Source organism: Sorex araneus, chromosome 4 (genome assembly GCF_027595985.1).
Source record: "Sorex araneus isolate mSorAra2 chromosome 4, mSorAra2.pri, whole genome shotgun sequence".
Classification (NCBI taxonomy): domain Eukaryota; kingdom Metazoa; phylum Chordata; class Mammalia; order Eulipotyphla; family Soricidae; genus Sorex; species Sorex araneus.
In genome coordinates, this window is record NC_073305.1 from 39,846,087 (window position 1) to 39,862,176 (window position 16,090).

Below are 16,090 nucleotides of genomic sequence, written 5' to 3' on the forward strand. Positions count from 1 at the left end.
GTAACTACATCACCTCCGCTTCGCTGATGACATCATTCTAATAACACCAAACATTAGCCAAGCGGCACAAATGCTGGCCGACTTCAACCGTGTGCGTGGAAAGGCTGGACTACAGCTGAATCTCACGAAAACAATGTTCATGAGAAATAGACTAGTTCCTGATGCTCCATTTGCCCTCAATGGAACGAACACCTCCAAATGCCAGCAGTTACGTGTACTTAGGTCGAGAACTCAACATGACGAACGACCTGGCACCTGAGCTGCGCAGGAGGAAGAGAGCAGCGTGGAACAATTTCAAGAGCGTCGAAGAAGTGGTTAAGAGGGAAAAGAAACTCCAGCTCTGGGCACATCTTTTCTACTCCACCATTCTTCCTGCACTAACATACACCTCAGAGACCTGGGCCCTACGAAAACAGGATGAGAACGCTATTTGGGTCTCCCAAAGGGGAATCGAAAGAGCTATGCTTGGAATATCACGTTTCACTCAAGTGAGAGAAGGAATCTGGAGTTCCGACCTCTGTCAATGATCAAGAATCAGGGACACTATCGTTTGCCAATGAATCAAAAATCAGATGGACCGGACACACAATGCGATTTGAAGATGACCACTGGACTACAGCTGTTACCAAGTGGATTCCACGGGATATCAAAAGAACACGTGGCTGCCCACCTACAAGATGGTCAGACTTCTTCGTCAAGACCCTGAACGAATGGTTTGAGGCTCTTCATGTTCCTGGAGCAAGCAAACACCACTGGGCTACACTAGAACATGACAGGGACGAATGGAGGCGTTACTGGTGCCTGCTCAAGCAAATTGATGAGCAACGGGAAGACAAGTGATACAAGTGATGCATTTCCTTGTACAAAAGTCCATTTTTCCATAACATACTTCATAACATTAAACAATTATTGAACTTAAATTTCCAAAGAAGATGAGATTAAACTTAATAGTATTTTATTCACCCAAGAATAGACAAAACACTGGTGATAGTAGCATTATGTATCAAAAACCCAATTATCAATAACTTTGTGACTCATGGCGCTTTAATAAAATAAAACAAAATAATCCATCTCAAGCATATTGTCAATCAGACATTGACTTTAAAGTCAGAACAAAATCTGAATTGGTTGACGATGGGGGTAGGATGTGAAAGAATTTTATACAGAATGAAGAAAATCTCAGATTCAATAGGAGCTCCATGAAAGTGCACCTGGGTGTTAAGGCAGAATGTCAAAAGTTGAATAAAGTATAAAATTTCTCATCTCCTCTAGGTTATGAGACAACCCCTTGGTTCTGGAGATTAAAAGCACCAATTGTTTTGTAAAAATAGACAAAAACATTACGATGTGAAAATCCATCAAATACTGGGATTACTTTCAGAAATAATTGAGAAGTAATGAAGATGAGAGTATTGAAGGTAAAAGGCAAAAGAGTTTAAATTTGGACTATGCATCCAAATTTATGAGCTATGCCTTAACATCATGCTTTAAAAAAATAACATTAGTTATAATAAAAACTGTGTGGGCTACAAGAAAGCTAATAATAAAACAAGCCTTGAGATAAGTGGTTCAAAGGGTTGGAGCATTTTCTTTGCATGTGGGAGGCCCATTTTGAATCCCACAAACACCTGAACATTACCAGGTAGGTCACCCCGTTCCCTTCCCAAAATATCTTATTTAAAATGATTGATTCAATTAAGTGTGGTGATAACAGCATTTTATTTTTTTTTAATTTTTATTAGTGAATCACCGTGAGTTAGTTACAAACTTAGTAGCTCTTATGTTTGCATTTTGTTTATATCCCTCCACCAGTGCCCAGTCCCCTCCACCAGTGTTCCCAGTATCCCTCCCACCCTCCCACCCCATCCCCCCCACCCCACCCCACCTCTGTGGCAGGGCATTCCCTTTTGTTCTCTCTCTCCTTTTGGGTGTCGGACTACAGCATTTTAATTGCACCCACCATCATTAATAACAAACTGCCGGGCCGGAGAAATAGTAAAGGATTAAGGAGCTTCCCTTGCACACGACTGACTCCAGTTTGATTCCCAGCATCACATATGGTTCCCAAGTACCACCAGGAAGTACCACTCTGTACCCTCAGTACAGAGCCAGGAGGTAAGCCCTGAGCACCGCTGGGTGTGACCCAAAAACACAGTAACAGACCATGCTATACATGTACTGCCTTGTGTGAGCTTAAAGTTCCACTGTTTTATGACAATTGCCTCAAGTTCAGAAAGAAAACTTAAGTAAAAGGTGAGAGCTACGTGTTCTAAGTTGCAAAGTCAAGGACAATAACACTTCAATCGTTAAATAAATTACCTCGGTCACAGGTACGTTCTCCTGGAGTTCAGTTGTGTGGGAGACCAATAAACCAATCACGCGAGCAACCTTGGCCCGTCTGTGAATGAAAGAAAACAGGGACTGAAATAGGCTCTGACAGAGTCAGGGACCAAGAACACCAACCTCAATTAGTTCAATGATGCAATTACAAGCATATAAACACTCTCCCCACTCCCACACGGACACGGCCAGAGAAAAGCTCCCTCACAGACACCAGAGATACCACAAGCTCTCTGCAAAACATTTGTGATCGCAACGAAGATTAAATAAGTCAGGCTTTAATGGTGAAATGGAAAATAAAATTTGAAAGAGGCCGTAAAATTATGTTAACCCTTTATTTCTAGTAGCAGATCAGTGATTTCAGATTTAAAGTGCATAATTAGCATCAGGGTAGTTAGATATACATGTATATGTATGTACTTTAATAGAAAATCTTAGATATTCCTATCTCTGAGTCACCCTGGCAGTGCTCAGGAGACAGTATGTGCTGCCCAGTATTAACTACATGTATCTCTCATTTCCCATTTGGCCTTCCTGTAGCATCTCTCCAGTCCAATTCTTCTACTTTAATAAAAGCTAGTTTCTGTAAGGTCTTTCTTTAAATATCTAGTAGAAATTATAGTTAGTAAATAAGTATCAGTACTTATTTACTGCAGTAAATAGGATTCTTCTGAATTGAAATAAACGAACTGTGACTTGTGACTTGCTGAAGCCAGTTCTTTGAGTTAGTGATGATTGCCTATTTTACAGGTTAAACAGTATGGGCATCAGCCAGAGTGCCCACTTCTCAGGTTTTTCTAATAAATGTACTTACGGCAAAGGGAAGTAAACCAAACAGAACTTGAAGAAAGACCCCAGAAAAGGACCCTCGCTGTTATAACTCAACACAAAGAAATCATTCTTAGGGATGTCAACACTTCTGAAGCCGACCATTGGAATCTCTTAACATATACACATGAGAGAAGTCCTGGCTTTCTTATACATCTCTGAACAAAATTATTAGAATCTCGGAGATAGCTTTGAGGGCCACAGAATCAGCTCAGCGGTAGGGCACATGCACAAAAGCACCTGGACTTCATCCTCCAGCAGCTCCCTCTCCAACAACAAAACAATGAAAAGTGATGGTTTGGGGGGACAAAGAATGGGTAGGACATCAGACCATAAGTTATAAGGAAGGCGTCCAGTCACAGCTGAGCCACCGGTTGTACGACCACAGCCAACCCAATGACACCTCAATTTCTACATGTGTACAAGAGGCAGTAAGGAATGAGCTTTCCGTTTCTTCAGGAAGGTAAGACAAACATCCTGCTCTCGTAAACTTCATTAATAAACAATGAAGAATTCAACCAATGTTCCTGTTTATTCATGTATTTTGAATGCCAAATTTCAATAGCCACATGCAACTCAGTGTCTTGCTCTAACAGATCTGAAACTTAGTTGCAGTTACTTACACATGTGTTCTCTTGTTTACTATCTGCACCCAAGTCAGTCTGACTGTTCCTCAAGCACAGGACTTTCTCATGCTCACCAGTGATGAGTGACAAGACTGCCTGGCATAGAGCAGGTCTTCTGTGGATGTTAGGAGAACGTCTCAACATCAAAATCTCATTCACAGAAGAGGGGTGGGCAAAAACATGGCTGCACCAAGTGAACAAAAGCGGAACTGGATTTCCACTGTGAACCTCAAAGCAGAACTCAAGGATGTCATCATTAAACAAAACAGAGATGTCAAGAGATGTCTGTTTCAAACTATAGCTTAGAAAGGATGCAATTTAGGAACCTTTACATGCCAATCACCACAGTCGGACAGTGTTGGGGAATTAGTCTACTCCTCTCCCAAGTATGAGAAGGTCATGACTAATACACACATACAAGCATCCATTAATAAAATGAATAAGACCAGAGTAATACATGTATCCAGACTCCACAGAGACCACAATTCCTCAGGATAGGATGGATGGATGAATGGATGGATGGATGGATGGATGGACGGACAGATGAAAGGTTAGGCATTCATAGATAGATAAAATGATAGATATAAGGAACAACTGGACAACCACATAAAAATAAAATGAATCTATAGAAAAACCTTAAACCTTTCATTAAAACTCAAATCATAGCACAAACCTATATGAAACACACAAAACTGCTATCTAAAGTAACAAAAGAGAAAATCTAGATGACTTCAGGCATGGCAATGATTTTATCCAACACCAAACACAATCCATGAAAGTGATCATTGATAAGCTGGACTTACATTAAGACCACATATTTCTAACTCTAAAGAAAAAAAATAAGAATACTTACACAGACTCAAAGAATATATTTTCAAGAGATACAAATTATTTCCCCCAAAAGCCCTATCAAAACTCATTAAGAAAAAAAAACCTGATGAAAATATGGTCCAAAGGCCCTAACAGACCCCTCACCAAAGAAGATACACACCTGGGTCCTGAAATCACAGAAAGAAAAAGCTGAAGAAGATAACAACTTTTAGAAGCAGATCCTCTGAGAGATTTAATATCTTCCCAAAAATAATTGTAGGATTGCCATAAAGATAGTGTAGTGGTAGGACACTTGCCTTGCAAGCAGGCAACATAGGTTTGGGCCCTGGCACCACATATGGTCGCCTTAACCCCATCAGTACTGATCCCTGAGCACAGAGCCTGGGGTAAGCTCCGAGCATAGCTGGAGATGGTTCCAAGGCAACAAAAACATCATTTAGGGGATGTGGTTCACTTGACAGAGCATCTGACTTGCATGTATGAAGACAATCCCTGATTGCTGGTACCACCTCACACCACTGAGGGTGATCCCAGGCACCACGAAGAGTATGACCCCGGTCACTGCAATAAAGATGAGATTTCCTAAACAACACAACAACAAAGATGAAAATACATAACTAAGAGCATTATTTTAAAAAGAGAAGATCTCACATTAGCACCCATCACAATAAAATCTTGATTACAAATAATTAAATCTAATCAAACAATACACTGCACTATAGCACTGTCGGCCAGTTGTTCATTGATTTGCTCGAGTGGGCACCAGTAACGTCTCCATTGTGAGACTTTGTTGTTACTGTTTTTGGCATATCGGATAAGCCACAGGTAGAGTAACAAATTCACAAATGAAGAACTCTATTTTTAAGAAAAATAGAGAGAGAGAGAGAGAGAGAGAGAGAGGCTTATCAAGCTACTGTTCCCCCTCATACACATAACACACTTGCTTGTCTCTATGTCTCTATGCTTAGTTTTCTACTCTGGAGAAGCCAGTGTTCTCTCTTGAATACATACTTCTCTCTTTGTCTCTCCTCACATCTTTCTAAATAGATTTTAATAAAAACAATCCTGTTTCACACACACAAATATTGAGGGGCTACCTTGCATGTGTGAGGTGCTGGGTTCAATTCCTAGCACTTCCAAAAACCAAAATCAACACACACACACACACACACACACACACACACACACACACACACACACACGACGTCTTTGAAGAAGTGATATTTGACTGGAAAAAGAAAATGTACAAGCAGCTCCAAGCAGAGGACTCGTCTCTCTTACTACTTGCAATTTATCTTAAATCAAAACTAAAATTGGCCTTGGAAATGATCAAGAATGTCTATTTTAAGGGACCAGAATGTGGCTCAGAATCAAGGCGCATGCTTCCCAGGCATGAGTCCCTGGGTTAGCCTCTCAGTACCTCCATCATCACCATAAAGAGAAAGAAAGAGAACATCTAATTTTAAATCAGCAGGGGGCACCCCATTCATGGATATAATTTACATTGTAGCAGAAATGTGTTACGCCTTATTGGTGTCTTTGTAATAAGCATACTAAAAAGTCTTATCAAAGCATCTGTGTTCAAATATCACCTGAAAACTGTGTTTTATTTTTATTTGGTTTTTGTTTGGGGGCCACACCCTCAGTGCTCAGGGCTTACCCTGGCTCTGTGTTCAGGGTTAACTCCTTGCAGTGCTTCAGGGACCAGAGGCAGTGCCAGGAAGCAAATTGGAGTCGGTCTTGTGCAAGGTGAGCACTTTTAACTCTATATTGTGTCTCCAGCAAAATTTTATAATGCTATATTTTCCCATGGAAGAGTAATACTAGAAACTACAAAGAACAAAAGAGCCAAAAATAATAAAGGCATTTTGTGAACACCCATTTCCCCCTCCACCCATATTTGCCAGCAGGGAAGAATAAAAACTCCTTTACCACTAACAACCATATTTCACACATTCCTTCATGTTCATGTTTCATGTACTTTTCCAAAAATAAAGGGGTTAATAAGTTTAATAGCAATAAATATAACTCCACAAACCCAACATATACTAAGCACTGTAGCACTGTCATCCCGTTGTTTATCGATTTGCTCGAGTGGGCACCAATAACGTCTCCATTGTGAGACTTGTTAATGTTTTTGGCTGTGGAGCTGGAGTGATAGCACAGCGGGTAGGGCATTTTCCTTGCACACGGCCGTGTTCGATTCCCAGCATCCCGTATGGTCCCCTGAGCAATGCCAGGAGTAATTCCTGAGTTCAGAGCAAGGAGTAACACCTGAACATTGCTGGGTGTGACCCAAAAAGAAAAAGAAAATAAAACCAAAAAACATAAAGTAAGTACCACTAAGAATAAGGCATTAAGCAAGGCATTTCATATACTTTCCTCAGACAAGGGTTAACTTACCAAATACCAATATTGTTAAAAAAAAAATGAGGTTGAGTGGTTAAAGCAATTTGCCAGAGTGGCAAATTATCATACCCAAGTCTGTCTGAATCTTAAGCCCACGCAATCTCACCATCACACATAGACTACTCAGGGCACTGAGGCACACAAAAAGGTCATTAAACCAGTTTCCTCTGGGCAACCGCAGTCGAAAGCCTTCTGACACCTTTATCAATGAACTTTTCACCATGACATGCTGAAATACCATGTTGCTCCATATGACCTGGCATAGTGCTCCAAAAATGCAAGTACTAGGGGACTGGAGAGACAGTATAGGGGTGAGACACTTGCCTTGCAGGCAGCCAATTCTGGTGCGATCCCTGAAACCACATATGGTCCCCTGAGCACTGCCAGTCATGATCTCTGAGCACAGAGCCAGGAGTAAGCCCTGAGTACTACCAAGTGTAGATAAAAACAAAAAGGAAGTCCCAAGGCCAGGGAGATGGTTCAAAGGACTGAGCACATACTTTGTCTGCAGGAAGCCCAGGTTAGGTCCCTTGTACCACAAGGCTCCCGAACCAGCACCAGGAGCGAAGCACCTGGAGTAGCCCCTGAGCACCCCTGGGTATGGCCCAAAAGCAAAGCCAAAAAGGTGAAAGCAAGAATACTTCCTGCCATCAGAACTTTGCAAATCATAATTCCAACAGAATTTAAATAATCAAATTTAAATTTAATATATAAATTTATATGTTTATGTTTTATATTATATATTTATATTTATATAAATTTAAATCACTGTATCACTGTATCACTCTCATTCCATTGCTCATCTATTTGCTCAAGCGGGCACCAGTAATGTCTCCATTGTGAGACTTGTTGTTACTGTTTTCGGCATATCGAATACGCCACAGGTAGCTTGCAAGGCTCTGCCATGCAGGCGAGATACTCTCGGTAGCTTACAGGGCTCTCCAAGAGGGATGGAGTAATCAAAGCTGGGTCAGCTTCGTGCAAGGTAAACGCCCTACCCGCTGGGCTATCGCTCCAGCCCAGAACTAAACTGAAACATAGGAAATTAAAAGCATTTAATTTTTAAAAATTTTAAAGAGTAATAATGAATAGACTTTCCAGATGTTGTTTATATAACACTGGAATTATATTTATATTGGGATCAAAGCTGTTTTTGAAACATTTTTAAATTACATAATCAGGATGCCTATAGAAACGCTATGATTCTGAGTATCACTGTAGCACTATCGTCCCATTGTTCATCAATTTGCTCAAGTGGGCACCAGTAACGTCTCCATCATGAGACTGTTGTTACTGTTTTTGGCATATCAAATACGCCACAGGTAGCTTGCCAGGCTCTGCCGTGCGGGCAGGATACTCTCAGTAGCTTGCCGGGCTCTCCGAGAGGGATGGAGGAATTGAACCCAGTCAGCCGCGTGCAAGACAGATGCCCTACCTGCTGTGCTATCATTCCAGTCCTCTGAGTATCAAATTTCCAAATATAGCTTTCAAGTGCTGACAGTGCTTTTGATACGCATGGTACAATTCAACTAAATCTTAGATAATGAAGAATAAGTTATTAAATCATAAATGTTACTTACATATCCCAGTTTGGAGCTATTCGTAGGTGCTGGATTAGCAACTGGAACTAGAATAAAAAATTTAAGAAGTACAATTTATCCATATGTTTTTTTTTTGTTTTTTACAATAAAGAAAGTGATCTCCAAGTTAACAAGTGAGAATATATAAAATTAAAATGTGACTCCTACATAAGAAAGGTCTACAAATATACAAAGAAACTGAATATATAAATAAGATTTAAAAAAAATTAAAACCAAGGGCAAGAGAACTAGCTCAATGGGCTGAACACATACTCTGATGAAACAGGCCTGGGTTCAATCCCCAGAACCATGCGACCCCCTTAGGTCTGCCCAGAGAGCCCGTCCCTGAACCTGGTGCCATGCCACACCGTGGAGTAGCCCACGGTAAATATCCTTTTTTAGAAAAGAAAAGAAAACAAAGAACTTTCAGTTTCTCCTACCCTATTTCCTAAATGTGCCCACCCCCCACGCCCCCAACACAAACCCAGAACCAAATACCAAATAAATAACCTTACCAGTGTCCTGAGAGCAAGTGAACTGAAATGCTTTCAGCCAGCTTCCAAATGAGGACCACTGTGAAAAATGCTCCAAGCCATAGGAAATCCTAAATCCTATCTGAGGATGACCACACCATCTGGCACATACCATGGTCTTCCTGATGAACCCAGATGGTCGAGAAACAATTACCGCAGGGAACATCTCAGAGCCCCGAGGGCTTCCCTGAGCCTGGCCTCGGACAGAGAGCTGGGCGTTTGCAGGCCAGCCCAGTAAAGGCGCTCCTGTTCACACAGGGGCAATTCACTCCATGGCTGATGCAAAGGAGTCTGTCTCAGGCTTTTTTTTTTTTAATATGTGAGAAGATATTTTATAAACCAGGGCATCAAAATACTTTAAATCCCTGTCTATGAGATCTCCAAGCTCACTCAGAGCGGGACTGGGCCTTTTCCACCCAGCTCCCCAGTTTTCCAATAGCTTGGCAGTCACACCCACAAACTGACCCCGGCACCATAAAAATCTCACCAATGGCCAAGATCCAGAGACTCTGAAATAAAGCTTCTGAAGAGAGCGACACAGCCCTTACCCATGAGTGAATCTGCTCTATAATCATATTCTAAATTTCAGAACCCCTGGAGCAACCTCTCATACTCTAGCCCACTGATGTACCAAAAGTAGTGCACATTTGTTTGGGTTTAACATACATGCTTCTAAATCTCTTATACAGGGGCTTAGATGGCTCCAGGATGAAACACAACAATCTCCACACACTTTGCTCTTATGGTGATGGGAAGGTGCACGGTGGTGGGATTGGTGCGCAAATATTAAATGCAATGAATTATTGTGAACAACTTTACAAACATAAGCATTAAATTAAAATAAATAAATCCCTGTCTATGCAACTGCAGGGGACCTCAGGCTCATGCCAGAATTTAACTTGGTGAGGCCGACGCCCACGACAAATCACTTTTCAGTGCAATTAAGTCGCATGTCGCAACACTTCTCTGAGTCTCTGTCTGAGCGATGGGGTGTAGTGAGGTTGCCAGGACCGGGCAAGGAGCCTTTGCTTTGCCGGCTCACCACCTACCAGCGGGGAGTGCAGGAGGCGGGTGGCCAGCTCCTTGTGCCCGGACACCACACATAAGAAGCAGAGCAGGTTGAGCTTGGCGCGCGAGGCCGACAGGCTCTTCTCAGTGGAGTCGATCTGTGAGCACACTTGCTGCAAAAAGTCATTCCAGTCTTGGTCTTTTAGAAATACCAATTTATCCACTAGAGATGGGGGGGGGGGGAATAATAAATAAGCATGAGAATCCAGTGAACAGGACTGCTGAGAGCTTTTCAAGAGGATAAAACGGAGTACAGAATTACAACAGAAGGATGAGGGCAGAGAAAAAGGTAACTTTGCAATGCCACACCCCAAAATACCCCAACAAGTAATTCTCACACTTTTATTTCTCTTTCATTGAATAATACTTTCATTTACTCTCCTCTATGTCCATCTCTTCTGCCTGAAGATATTTTTTTAATTGTGTCAATAGTAAGCCCCAGGAACACACACCCCCCCCCCGCCAAAAAAAAAAAAAAATGAATCTTCTGGGCCTGTTCTTAACTTCCCTCGTCCCTCAAGTAGAATCTCAATTCTTTGTAGTCTCCAACCCCCTGCACGGAAAGGCACCACAAAAATTGGAAATTCAACTGGCTCTACAAGGGCGAGAGCAGAAGGGCTCACCCATCCAACAGGAAAACTCGCCCAGCTCCACAGGAAATTTCCTGCCTACAGGAGTATACAACAAGGCAGAAATGAAGTACAGACTGTTTATAATTTTAATAACGTTGTCCCAAGAACAGAGCCAGGTGGCAATAAAACAAGAATTGAGCTATTCACAAACAAAATATTTCATTTACAATTAAATTTTCAATTTGTATCCACAAAGTGTTCACATATATCATTATGGTCTCTATAATCCTACCTGAATTAAATGGTAGATGCAGTATTTTCTGATCAAATTTAATTGGTGGTTGCTTCATTATCTGTAATTTAAAAATATTTTTTAAGTTGTAATATTTTTTGAGGCAGTATCTATCTGTAAAGAACCTTCTAAGTCTAAAATTAGATAAAAATAAAAAGGTTTTTTTTTAAGCTTCTATCAAATAAGGCTCCCCAGAAACAAATAAGCATGGTTACAAAATGAAAGAGAGAATATGGAAAAAATATTTCAAATTATTCCTGAAGATCCAGTAGGAACATACCCTACTATAAATCAAAGAGCGTTATATACAGTGACCCTGCTGGGGCCACTAAAATGGTGAAAAACATTAGTCCCTTAATGAAAAACACAGCTGGGATATCTATATTAAATCTTGTCTATCCAGTAAATAAACATGGATCCAAGATCTCATTTGATCTAAACTGCAGAAACATCCCCCAATAAATGGAAACCGCTATAAACACAGAAAGAGACCTTTTTGAAGGCTAGAAAGTTAAAATACAGAATCAATAGTGGAAAATAACTGTGCCAGAGACTGAAAAAAGCACAAGGACCATGAAATAAAAGTTTAAAGGGGAGTACTTGTTAGCCACTGGCAACACAGTATTACATTCCCAAGTCATGAAGCCACAGAAATCACCTGGGTCAGAAGCCTGTTGTAAACCACGACTCCAAAGCACCACACGGCCCCCACCATCCATCCTAGGGCGCCGACACGCTCACAAGGTATGGTCTTGTAAGCCAGCGGGCACTGGAAGCCCCATCCCGTCCCTCACAGATCTACTTCCTATAATCTCTCTTCCCCTGGGCCCTTGTCCTGCCTCCCAATCTGAAAAGATGTTCTCGGACACTGCGCATTTGATGTTGGACCAGGTCCAGCCACAGACGGGAGCCTGGAGGGAATAGGAGTGGAGGAGGGGCCAACAACAGCTGAGCATGCCCAAGGACTCCTCCGACCCGGAGTCAGGCCAACACCAGAGCCTCTGAAAAGATCCCTGAAGCTTATCAGATTCTTTCTTCCCACCGACCCACTTCCCTGCAATTTTCTGCCAACTCATTTCCCTACCAGCCCTAGGCTACGCGCACCACAAACTCCAGTCTGAGAACAGGAAGGCTGGGGGAACAAGTCCACCATCTTCTCAGGCTGCTAGTACTTGCATAAGCCTCCCCCCAGCCCCACACTCCACACCCCACACCCGGACTCTTGGCTCTCAATCCTTCACACACCAAGCACCCAAACTTGGGATTGGTTACAGCTCTGGGCAACCCAGAAAGGACCAGCCCCCAGGGGAGTTCCCACCTCCCTTTCCGCAGCAGTGTACCACGCTACTGGGAGTGGTGATGGTCAGGACCAGCCTCTAAAGTCTCCCTGACCCCGGCCACGGGGGAAATTTGGAGGATTCATAGCAACTGCTAAGACTCATGTGTTTTGGGGAGCTTTACCTGTCCTTCCCCTCAGGGTACCAGCTGCCCTAAATGCTATGTTTGAGGAGCCCATTCAGGAGTGATCCCTGGGTGGAGAGCCAGGAGTAAGCCATCCGCACTGCTACTGTGTGCCCCCAGCACCAGCCCCTCCCCCCACATAATCATTAACAAATGAGTGAAATATCTACATGGAAATAAGTGAACTATTAAGGATAAGCCTAGAGTGATAGCACAGCAGGTAGGGCATTTGCCTTGCATGCAGCCGACAGGGTTTGATTCCTCCATCCCTCTCAGAAAACCCGGAAAAGTATTGAGAGTATCCCACCCAAGCGCAGAACCTGGCAAGCTACCCCTGGCATATTAGATATGCCAAAAACAGTAACAAGTCTCACAATGGAGATGTTACTGGTGCCCACTCGAGCAAATCAATCAACAATGGGATGACAATGTTGACAGACAGTGCTACATACTTTTTTTTTTTAATTTATTTATTTTTAATTAGAGAATCACCGTGAGGGTACAGTTACAGATTTATACACTTTTGTGCTTATACTTCCCTCATACAAAGTTTGGAACCCATCCCTTCACCAGTGCCCATTCTCCACCACCCGTAAACCCAGTGTCCCTCCCACCCTCCCCAATCCCATCTCCCCCCCACCCCACCCTGCCACTGTGGCAAGGCATTCCCTTCTGTTTTCTCTCTCTAATTAGCTGTTGTGGTTTGCAATAAAGGTGTTGAGTGGCCGCTGTGCTCAGTCTCTAGCCCTCATTCAGCCCGCAACTCCCTTCCCCCACATGGCCTTCGACTACAATGTAGTTGGTGATCGCTTCTCTGAGTTGACCTTTCCCCGGAACGTGAGGCCAGCCTCGAAGCCATGGAGTCAACCTCCTGGTACTTATTTCTACAGTTCTTGGGTGTTAGTCTCCCACTCTGTTATTCTATATACCATAGATGAGTGCAATCTTTCTATGTCTGTCTCTCTCTTTCTGACTCATTTCACTCAGCATGAAACTTTTCATGCCCATCCACTTGACTACAAAATTCTTGACCTCCTTTTTTCTAACAGCTGCATAGTATTCCATTGTATAGATGTACCAAAGTTTCCTCAACCAGTCATCCGTTCTGGGGCATTCGGGTTTTTTCCAGATTCTGGCTATTGTAAACAGTGCTGCGATGAACATACATGTGCAGATGTTGTTTCGATTGTACTTTTTTGCCTCTCTGGGATATATTCCCAGCAGTGGTATTGCTGGGTCAAATGGGAATTCAATATCTAATTTTTTGAGAGTCGTCCAAATTGTTTTCCAGAAGGGCTGAACCAGTCGGCATTCCCACCAGCAGTGAAGAAGGGTCCCTTTCTCCCCACATCCTCTCCAACAGCGGTTGCTTTTGTTCTTTTGGATGTGTGCTAGTCTCTGTGGTGTGAGGTGGTATCTCAAAGTTGTTTTGATCTGCATCTCTCTGATGATTAGTGATGCAGAGCACTTTTTCATGTGCCTTTTGGCCATTCGTATTTCTTCCTTGGTAAAGTTTCTGTTCATTTCTTCGCCCCATTTTTTGATGGGGTTGGATGTTTTCTTCTTGTAGAGTTCAACCAGTGCTTTATATACCATTGATATCAACCCCTTATCTGATGGGTATTGTGTAAATATCCTTTCCCATTCTGTGGATAGTCTTTGTATTCTGGTCACTGTATCTCTTGCGGTGCAGAAGCTTTTTAGTTTAATGTAGTCCCATTTGTTGATCTCTGTTTTTACTAGATTGCTTAGTTCCGTGTCACCTTTGAAGATACCTTTATCTTCAATATCGTGGAGGGTTTCGCCGACCTTGTCTTCAATGTACCTTATGGTTTGTGGTCTAATGTTGAGGTCTTTAATCCATTTTGATCTGACTTTTGTGCATGGTGTCAGGTCAAGGTCTAAACCCATTTTTTTGCATGTGGTTGTCCAGTTGTGCCAGCACCATTTGTTAAAGAGGCTTTCCTTGCTCCACTTCACATCTCTTGCTCCCTTATCAAAGATTAGATGGTCATACATTTGGGGTTGTGTGTAGGGATATTCCACCCTGTTCCATTGGTCTACGGCTCTGCCTTTGTTCCAGTACCATGCTGTTTTAATTGTTACTGCTTTGTAGTAAAGTTTGAGGTTGGGGATGGTGATGCCTCCCATCATCTTTTTCCCAAGAATTGTTTTAGCTATCCTTGGACGTTTGTTATTCCATATGAATTTTAGGATTGCTTGATCCATTTCTTTGAAGAATGTCATGGGTATACTTATAGGGATCGCATTGAATCTGTATAATGCTTTAGGGAGTATTGCCATTTTGACAACATTGATTCTCCCTATCCACGAGCAGGGTATATGTTTCCATTTCCTCATGTCCTCTTTGATTTCATGGAGTAGCGTTATGTAGTTTTCTTTGTAAAGGTCTTTTACTTCCTTGGTTAAGCTGATTCCGAGGTACCTGATTTTCTGGGGCACGATTGTGAATGGGATTGCTTTTTTCATGTCCCTTTCCTCTGCCTCATTGTTTGCATATATGAAGGCCATGGATTTTTGGGTATTGATTTTGTAGTGCTACATACTTTTTTAAAATGTTAAGTAATTTTATGTAATTAAGGTACATGATTTACAAACGTATTGAAAGTTGAGTCTTAGACAACTATCAGTTGCTAGCACCAATCCCACTACCAGTGTCAACTTCCCTCCACCAGTGTTTCCAAGTTCCCTGCTGCCCCTCCCCCCACCCCACCCTATCACCTTCACGGGCACACTTTAACGTTTGGTGGTTGTAGTATTTCCAGCATTGTTGAGTCTCTGCCACATTACCATGTACCCCAGACCCCTGATCCCTTCTTCCCCACTGCTCCCTTTCTTAACTTCTTCCTTCCCAACTAGACGTCCTTTCCGTCTCTGCCCTTCTCCCCATATTCCGGGGTCAAGGGTGATCTAGACTAGAAGTCAGCAGCCATTCTTCAGCCCAGTGACTGATCTACAGGAGAAGGAACCAAAAGGAAAGAAGACACAGCCTTCCCATGAAATGGAAGAGAAGGCAGGAGGAGAGGGTTAGAGACAGGGTCGGAGTTAGAAATGTCAACATGTGGCAGGAGAGAGCCTGGGTGGGATCCCCAGCAACACATGGTACCCTGAGTGGGGCCGATACTCTGAGCATCACTGGGTGTGGCCAAAAACAAACTTAAAAAAAAACACAACAAAGGAGAACAAATGTAGACAAGCAACATGAGTTGAATAGAAGCAGGCAAGAGGCAATGACAAGCAGACAAGAGACAATGGCTAAGGGGCTTGATTTGCACATGGCTTACCCAGCTTTAATCCCTGACACCCCACAGGGCCACATCGTCCTCCAAGTACTGCCAGGAGTAAGCCCTGAGCACAGTCAGATGTAGCCCAGTAACAAGCAAAAAAAAAAAAAAAGTGAATAAATAAATGCAGACAAGGGAAATGGGAAAGCAAAGCAGGCCAAGAATCTAGGGCACCGGCCTATCACCTAGTCTTTAGGCCTCAGTGACATCTACAACTCAGACATATACAACTCAGCCTGGGGTCA

The 16,090-nt window shown here is 42.6% G+C and overlaps 1 protein-coding gene across 1 annotated transcript in view; it reads right to left on the minus strand.

The window, feature by feature from the left end:
* ULK4 (unc-51 like kinase 4) overlaps positions 1 to 16,090 on the minus strand; it is a 575,532-nt gene that overhangs the window by 518,886 nt on the left and 40,556 nt on the right. The window contains exons 14-17 of the mRNA XM_004614546.2: positions 11,080 to 11,140; positions 10,197 to 10,378; positions 8,615 to 8,661; positions 2,320 to 2,398 (exon numbers count right to left, since the gene is read on the minus strand). Coding sequence (XP_004614603.2) covers positions 2,320 to 2,398; positions 8,615 to 8,661; positions 10,197 to 10,378; positions 11,080 to 11,140 — 369 coding nt within the window. The remainder of the gene's footprint in view (positions 1 to 2,319; positions 2,399 to 8,614; positions 8,662 to 10,196; positions 10,379 to 11,079; positions 11,141 to 16,090) is intronic.